At 49.8% G+C, this 7,489-nt stretch overlaps 1 protein-coding gene across 1 annotated transcript; it reads left to right on the top strand.

Moving 5' to 3' along the window:
* Window positions 1–2,780: 2,780 nt before the first annotated feature.
* On the top strand, window positions 2,781–4,157 carry C10H6orf15 (chromosome 10 C6orf15 homolog). Its single transcript, XM_089918548.1, has 2 exons — window positions 2,781–2,946; window positions 3,108–4,157. Exons 1-2 carry the CDS (start codon window positions 2,796–2,798, stop codon window positions 3,923–3,925), a joined length of 969 nt encoding a protein of 322 aa, XP_089774674.1. The 5' UTR covers window positions 2,781–2,795; the 3' UTR covers window positions 3,926–4,157.
* Window positions 4,158–7,489: the final 3,332 nt, after the last annotated feature.

Raw genomic sequence — 7,489 nt, 5'->3', positions numbered from 1 at the left:
TTAGACTTTTTGCCTTCTTGGAGCCCTGGGTCTCATCTTGGGACCTGAGTGATGCTTTCCTATGCCTCTAAAGGTCCTGTGTCCCCCACTTTCATTCATAAATTGGCCTGGTATTTCTTACATCTTACAGCTCCTCCCACAAAGGAGGAAAATCATAAATATTTGTTAAACTGAAAGCAGGGGTTAGTTGGTCTCCCAGATCCTTCCTCTCACATCTCTTCTCTCTCGTTGCCCCAGGAAATCCATTCTTGTCCCACTGCCCATTCACTCTGCAGTCCTCCCCTCTCCTTACATAGAGCCTTAATGATTTCCTCCCCCTCCCCACCTGGCTCCTTCTCCTTATCCATTAGTTGGCCTCACCTTCAAGATGCCATCCTCTCTGGGAGTCCCGAGCGTCGATTTCCTGGGTTTCTGGGACACCAGGAGCCTTGGGAAGGCTGGAACACAGCAGCCCGGACCACATTCCTGGGGACTGAGTAGGAGCTAAGGGGGGCGTGGTTCTGGGAGCTGCAGGTGGAGGAAGTGAAAGACAGAGAGGACAGGGGCATGACGGGTGTGCAGCCGAGCAAGGTGACCCACTGGCCTACATTGAAACGCCCCAGCCCACGACAGAACAGTGTCCTCCCCACCTTCGCATTCCTGCTGCCTCTGCTGTGGTTCTAGAGTGACAGCTGGGAGAGGCGAGAGGGCTGAACACTACAGTGGGGAAGGGGAGGTGGCCTCCATGGGAGAAGATTGAAAAAGTAGACAGGGTGCCAAGGGCCACGCGACTATGTTCTGGAGACAGCAGGGAAGACACTGAGGCCAAGGAAGCTCTCATGCCCCAAGGAGGGGAGGGTGGGCTGTGCTCACCCTTACAGGAAGACCCTCACCCCAAAGCACAGGCCACCTCTCAGAGCCTCTGCTTGGCTGCAAAGGAATTCACCCCTACCTTAGGATCTAGCTCATTCCCTCCTATTGGGATGATGTCAGCTGGCCCCAAATTTAGGACTGTTGTTGAATTCTCGAATCAGCAGAAATATGTTTTGTTGATCAGAAATGACCTGGGGCAGCTGAGCCAACCTGCAGGGTTGACTGAAGACAGAGGAGGCCTCCAGAACAGTCCCGTTTCTGTCATCACTGTGGGGTCACCCTTGGTTACCATGTGCCCCCTGGACTGCAGCCAATGACAGGAATCAAAGCCCTCAGAGGCTCTGTGGACCGCAATTGTGGGAGGGACGCAGCCTCTGACACGAGTATTCCTCTAGTTTCTGGTGTGATCCAGGTCAAAATGTTTTGCAAAGCTGTTGGATGTCACCCCAAAAGGCTGCTGCCCTGTACCCACTGGCCAGATCTGCACTCTTTTTAAAAAAATTTTTATTGGAATATATGTTGTCCACTGGCCAGATCTGGAGAGGAACTCTTTACCCTTCCAGTAGCCAGCTAGCAGGGGCTGGGGATGAAGATGGAATAGTAGAATCTAACAGCTAATATTTAAACTTCATGCAACAAGAGAAGCCTAGTCTGGGTGCGTCTTGGAAGCAATAGAGAAACAAAGGCGTTTAAACACTTTTTATAGGAAAAATTCAAACATATTTAAGAGTAGACAAAATACTTAATGAATCCCTATGCTCTCATCATTCAGCCTTAACAATGATCAGCTCATGGCTATTTGACATGTCAATGCCCTCCTTCTACTTAGTTGGAAACATCTACTCTCTCTCTCTCTCTCTCTCTGTATCTCTTGTATATTCTGTGGATACATTTGACCATCTAAGGTAGGCAGACTTGTGCCCTCCCCATAACCAGAGATGTCCACGTCCTGATGCCTGGAAACTGAATATGTGAGGCTACATAACAAAGGGAAACTGTTTGCAGATGGAATTACGGTTGTTAGTCAGATGACCTTAAAGTAGAAAGATTATCTGGGATTATTTGGGTGAGTCCGAGGTAATCATAAGGGTCTTTAAATATGGGAGAGGGAAGAAGAGGAGGTCAGACTGATGCAATGTGAGAAGATCCTGCTGTTTCTGGCTTTGAACATGGAGGAAGGGGACCATAAGCCAAGGAACTCAGGTGGCCTCTAGAAGCTGGAAGATGCAGGGAAATGGATTCTTCCCTAGGGCCTCCAGAAAGGCTCTGCCAACACCTCAATTTTAACTCAGTGAGACCCATGTCAGACTTCTGCTCTTCAAAATTGTAAGATAGTAAATTTGTGTTGTTGTAGGCCATTAAGTCTGTGGTTACTTGCTATAGCAGCCGTAGCAAACCAATACACCATCATCTCTTAAGGATGGGAACCAGGTCTATTTCCCTAGACACAGGGTCTCATCTAGGAGCAGCCCCTCAGAAGGGGGCACTTCTGCACCCCAGAACCTCCTGCAGGTTGAGGTCAAGATGATGTAGCTATGGGGATGCACGAGAAAGGGGTGCTGGAAGAGAATGATATGGATCCCAAAGAGAAACAGAATCAGGTGTTTCTATTGTTGAGAAATCAGTGACGAGATTGGGACCCCAAGGGCGAAGGTCCTCATGTGCCTGGTGTCAGCAGCCAGGAGGGGTACGGCCGGCAACCAGTGATGAGCTGTGAGCCAGGACACCTGGGTTAGGAAGGGGTGGGGAGCTTGAGGAGAGGAGCAGGGTGGGAACACCCAGCTTCCCTGAGTCATTCAAGCGGCATCTGTTGTCACAGAATGAATTAGGAACGAGGTTGGAACGTAGAGATATACTGTTTCCGCAAGCACTGGCTCAGCCTGTTTCTGGTGTCCCCCACCCACTAACAGGATAAAGGGCTGGCTGTCTTGAGGCTGAGGGACATGCAGAGCAAGATGCAGGGCCATGTCGCAGGGAGCCGGGCTCCTTTGGGCCTGCTCCTGGTCTGTCTTCATCTCCCAGGTATGGAGGCTGTGCCAACCTTTGGGCAGGAGCGGACTGGCGGTCCTCGGGGAGCCGGGACTGAGGGGAGAGGTAAAGGTGGAAATGTGTACAGTTGGGTCCCTGCGGGAGGAAAGAGTTGGCGCAGGCAAAGTGGAGGGACTTGAAGCAAAGGGAATCAGGGAGTCAGGGAAGGGAGGGCACTGAGACTAAATATCTGGCCCACTGGCTGCCTCCTCTCCCCCTTCCCTCAGGCCTCTTTGCCCGGAGCATCGGTGTGGTGGAGGAGAAATTTCCCCAAGACTTGGGGATCAACCTGCCTCTGCTTGGACAACCTTCCTTGACCAGCCCCTCCAACTTGGAACATCCTCAGCCCAAACCAGACCCTGAGCCTAATGATTCAGCAAGGGCTCCTCTGAAGCCCAATGCTTCTCCATCACATGGCTCTCAACCTGAAGGAGGTGCTGGGGTACAGATGTGGCCCCCGTCTGGGAAGCTGCCCTCCATGGACTCCTGGTCCTCGGAGGACCCTTGGCCGATGATGCCTGCTGTGGTCGAGGACCATGTGGGAGAAGAGCTGCCTGAAGAACCGTCCTACTTTTCTAGTGCGGCTGCCCTCCCTCCGGGCAGTGGGCCTTTTCCTGAAGAGCCCTTTGCATACCCCGCGGACCCCTCACCCGAGGCTTCACTCCTCCACCAGGACTCTGAGTCTAGATGGCCACTCCGCTCTAATGTGCTGGGCGCCCAGAGAAAAATCCTTGCCCGACCCCGTCCCGGGTCTCTCATCAATGGGATTCGATGGCCACTTCTGCCTGGTTACCCCTGGGGGCCCCTGAATCCCAGTGTACCCTGGGGAGGTGGAGGTCCTGGCACTGGATGGAGACCAAACCCCTTTTACCCTTTTGGAAACTGGGGTAACAGTAATCAATACCCAAGTACTACCTGGGGGTATCCAGGTATCAGATGGAGGATTATTAATTGGTATCCAGGTACTAGCTGGAAGAATATTCATCTACACCCAGGCAATAATCAATTTCCTCCCAGACTTCTCCGTGCTCCTGGCTCTTATTAGAGCATCCCAGCCGGCTTTCCCAATCCTCAAAACCCTGGGTCATAATGGAGTTAGGAGAATGACAGAGCGGGGGCAGCCCTAAGTTAGAAGTCAGAGAGGGGGGTCCTGCTCCCTCCCCTTGCAGTATGAGCTAAATCAAGATCCTATCAGCTGTTTTCTAACGTCCTCTCCACTTTCACTGCCTCCCTGCTCCCCATATGCTGATCTCCAATAAAACACAGCACTTACTGAATCCGCTTCTTCTCAGTGTCTTTGTTTCTGGGTGCAAACTGGAGTTTTGTCCATCCCCATTTTCTAGTCATCCTCATGTCCCTCTAGGGTCCTCCTGACACTCTCTTGCTATCCCCATCCTTTGCAAAAGATCAAAGCCCAGGTGTTTGAGGGTGGGGCCTTGTGGTCTCATCTGGGCCAAGTGGGAGAGCTGGTTCTAGAATTGTCCTGGAATCTGAAAAGGGGAGGAGGGGCAGCAGGACTAACTGAGGTGGCACCTGTGGCAGGAGGCAAGGATGAAGTCCAGGAGGTTGGTACCAGGGCCAAGTGGGGAATGAATAGTCTTTGATTCAGAGACACAGAGGGTCAGAGAGAGTCATTTTTGTCTATGCTTACCTTTTCTTCCCAGAAAGTTATGGTTCTTGGAAGTGGAAGAGGCATTGATGTCCCTTACACGCATCACTTGGTACACTGTGCCCCAGAGAACTACAGACTTTGGGCATTTGCTGAACAAATAGCAGACCTCAATAGAGGAAGAAAGGAAGGGGAGAAGGGACAGGAAGAGAGAAACTTGGAGCCAACAGTCCTGCCTATGGCTGCATTTGATGCTTTTATTCTCAAGTGATGACACAGTCTCTTCTTTTGGTCACACTACCCTCCCTTTGGTTTTCCCAGGAGCTCAGTATCCTTGTACAGGAGTTGGAGTGGGGTGAGGAAGGGTCATTCTAAGAAAGTGCAGAAAAAAAAAAAAAAAAAGAAAGTGCAGAAGGAAGTTAACAGAAGCTGGTGGGGGTGATGGGGTTTCCAGGGGGCACACTTCTGGTGTCCACCCATGTCTTCCCATCACCAGTCACACCACCCTCTATCACCCCAACCTCCTTCCCCAATTCTTTCCCACCCTGGACTCTCACTTTCTCCCTGTCCTGGGGCAGGCGGTTCTGTTTTCAGCACCTGTCTCTTCCACAAGCCCAAGCTCATTCTTAGGCTTGGTCTCATTTCTGTCTGTCCCTCTTTCTGGCTGCCTCCCTCTCACTCCTATTTGCACTTTTAAATTCTGTGTCGGCACTCCCTTCCTCTGTTCCCCACAAGCACCACGGGAAAGGGACTTTGCTTGTTCACTGCGGAACTCCCAGCACCACGGACAGCGTCTGGACCAAGGTCAGCACTCAGCAAACACTGAGCCAACGCACTCGCACTCTCTCTCTGACTCCCTTGTTTTCTCTCTTCTTCCACTTTATTCCTGAGCCACAGGGCTGCACACAGACTCCCATCTGTACTGCTACCATGCCCTTCCCAGAGCCTCACTGACATCTCCCTAGAAACCCCACAAAACCCTTCCTAGCTTGGGAATGCTCTGTACATTCCATTCTTTCACCTTCATTAACAACTGTGAGGAAGAGGTTGTAAGATAAAGAAACTGAAGCTCAGAGAGATTAAGCAATTTACACAAGGTGACATAGCTAACACGTGACAGAGTCAGTGACTCAAACCAAATTTTTCTATCTGTCCAGGGAGTGTTCGAGTATATTATGCAATTAACAAAAACCCATCTAATTTTTATTGAGTACTTGCTATGTGCCAGACTCTGGACGAGTTGCTTTCACAATACCCTTCCAGCTAATTGCCACAACAATCCCATTGTGTAGGCACTGCTGGGCCCATTATACAGGTGGAGATACTGAGGCCCAGAGAGGGAGGTGAGCCAAGGCTGACAGAGGTAACACTGAGCCGAGGGAGCGCAGTTCATCCACTGCTCGCTGCTGATGGATGGTCCCGGGTAGCCGTGGTCAGCTTTGTCGGACTGGCCTTTGCTTTAGGGTTAGTTGTTGCTATTAAAAAAAAAAAAAGTGAGATTGGTCAGTAATCTGTGATATCATAAATGTCCTAAGGTCTGCAGTGGGAGCTGCTGCTCATATACAGATTTTTACATTTTTATTAGTGGTTAATTGGTGGAAGTAGCTGCTGGAGTAGCAGGAGTCATTTCTTGAAGGTTCTACAGTAGAGAGAGCACTTGGCTGGAAGTTGGAAGACAAGGTTCCCCTTCCATGTGCCCACACAGCTCTCTCTGCTGTGACAATTTGGGCTGGTCATTTGCCTCTGCAGACCTTAGTTTTCTCATCTGTAAAATGGGATGAAAGCAGATGTCCAGTCTACCTCGCAGGATTGTTATGAAACTTAATTAAGATAATGATAGGACTTCCCTGGTGGTGCAGTGGTTAAGACTCTGCGGTCACAATGCAGGGGGCCCAGGTTCGTTCCCTGGTCAGGAAACTAGATCCCACATGCATGCCACAACTAAGACTGGGCCACAACCAAATAAAAAAAAATAAATGATAATAAATAAATATTAAAAAAAAGATAATGATAAAGTGCATTAGAGACTGAAAAATGGAGCAGGTGTAAGGGCCTGATTATAATGCAAAATGTTGTCTCAGTGAGGCAGTCCTGGTGGCATCACAGAGAAGGAGAGTTCTCAGCCCACAGTGGGCTGGTCGGTGAAGTGGCCGTAGTTGACTTCACGGTTGACTGTTGAGTGTGGTATGATGCTTCCCCCTGGGAATTACACTCAAGAGAATTATTCCAAGATCAAGAAGGGAGAGTCGGCTCCTCCTTGAACTATTTCATTCCTCAAACAAACTTGTGTTCTCTCAGACGTTTTTCACTTACACACACACTCTCGGGTGATTGTAATAATGGCGTCCTTTATCACATATTTACCATGAACAAAATGTGTTACAGGGTTATCTCAACTCTCACAACAATTCTAGGATGTACTTACTCTGATTATTTCTATTTTACAGGTGAAGAGACTGAGGCTCAGCAGGGTTAGGTAACTTGCTGAAGGTCACACAGCCAGTAAGAGGTGGAGCTTGGGTATGGTACCATTTGGAAACCACAAGCAAAGTTGGGCAAACTGCACAGAGCAGGTGAAAGCAAGATTCTCCAGCCCCTACAGTTTAATCACCACCTGGAGTCCTTCCTCCGACACGTCCATTTTCAGCCATTTTCATGTCATCTGAAGACCAGCAGCCAGACTGTGCTTTTGTCTCTCCAGACCAAATGCCTGCCTCTTGTGTTCCTCTCATTCCACTGGAAGGATGTCCCCTATTGCCTTTTTATACCTCTTTCTTTCTTTTCTTTTTTTTTTTTTTCATTGTTTGGCAGCTCACGGGATCTTAGTTCCTCAACCAGGGATAGAACCCGCGCCTTCGGCAATGAAAGCCTCGAATCCTAACCGCAGGACCACCAGGGGACTCCCTCTACCTCTTTCTAAATCTGCTTTCTCCCTTTGCTGTCAGGAAACTGGTAAACACATCAGGAAGACACTTTTATGAGCCCAGATTGTCACACGCG

The sequence above is a fragment of the Delphinapterus leucas genome, chromosome 10, assembly GCF_059928025.1.
Source record: "Delphinapterus leucas isolate spDelLeu-1000000601 "Yukka" chromosome 10, BTC_Dleu_Yukka2, whole genome shotgun sequence".
In the NCBI taxonomy this organism is placed as follows: domain Eukaryota; kingdom Metazoa; phylum Chordata; class Mammalia; order Artiodactyla; family Monodontidae; genus Delphinapterus; species Delphinapterus leucas.
The sequence above is the reverse complement of the archived record's forward strand: the minus strand, read 5'-3'. Positions and strand labels throughout refer to the sequence as shown.